Genomic DNA, 785 nt, shown 5'->3' on the forward strand with positions numbered 1-785 from the left:
AGCAAAGACCGCAATTTTGGGGGAATCCATAAACCCGAGGAACGGCAGAAGTGGGCAAAATTGAAGGAAGAGTTCTCTGATATACTCAATAACAAAGAGCTACCGGCGGGCAGGCCACCCACTGGACGCTCTATGCACCGCATCGAACTCGTCCCCAGCTCAGCCTCAAGCGTTGTTCCACGGTACAGGCGACCCCCGCATATGGAAGAGGAAATTGAGCGGCAGGCAGACGAACTTCTGAAAAAGGGCAAGGTTCAGCTGTCAACTAGCGCCTTTGGACACAATCCCGTGCTGGCGAAGAAAAAGGAAGGCAGTTGGCGCGTGTGTGTGGACTTCAAGCCCCTCAACAAGATTACAGTGAAGCAGAAGTTTCCGATGCCCAGAGTGGACGAAATCCTTCACCGCTTACAGCGTTCGGCGGTGTACTCACCATTTGACTTCGCTGAGGCCTTCTTGCAGATCCCTATTCACCCGGAGGACAGGCACAAAACGGCGTTCCACACCCGCACTCGCAAGCTGCAGTACACTTGTGTGCCCTTTGGCCTCGTGAACGCACCTGCTGAACTGCAGCGGCAAGTCAATCACGACTTCCTGGGGCCGATCGCCGAGGGATGGATGGTGATATACATGGATGATGTGCTTGTGTTCAGCCTAAATGTGCAGGAGCACCTGCAGCACCTCCAGGGGGCGCTGCAGCTACTACGTGAGAAGCAGCGGTTCGTGAAAGCGCAGAAGTGTTCGTTTTTCATGCAAACAATCAATTTCTTAGGCTTTCGTGTTTCTGC

The 785-nt window shown here is 53.8% G+C and overlaps 1 protein-coding gene across 1 annotated transcript; it reads left to right on the forward strand.

Moving 5' to 3' along the window:
• Nucleotides 1-132: 132 nt before the first annotated feature.
• Nucleotides 133-655, forward strand: EMH_0054140 (uncharacterized protein; the record flags this gene model as incomplete). Its single annotated transcript, XM_013497085.1, has 2 exons — nt 133-529; nt 651-655. The coding sequence occupies 2 exons, from the start codon at nt 133-135 to the stop codon at nt 653-655; spliced, it is 402 nt and encodes a 133-aa protein (XP_013352539.1).
• Nucleotides 656-785: the final 130 nt, after the last annotated feature.

This window comes from Eimeria mitis, genomic scaffold, assembly GCF_000499745.2.
Source record: "Eimeria mitis Houghton genomic scaffold, Emh_scaff2460, whole genome shotgun sequence".
Taxonomy (NCBI): Eukaryota; Apicomplexa; class Conoidasida; order Eucoccidiorida; family Eimeriidae; genus Eimeria; species Eimeria mitis.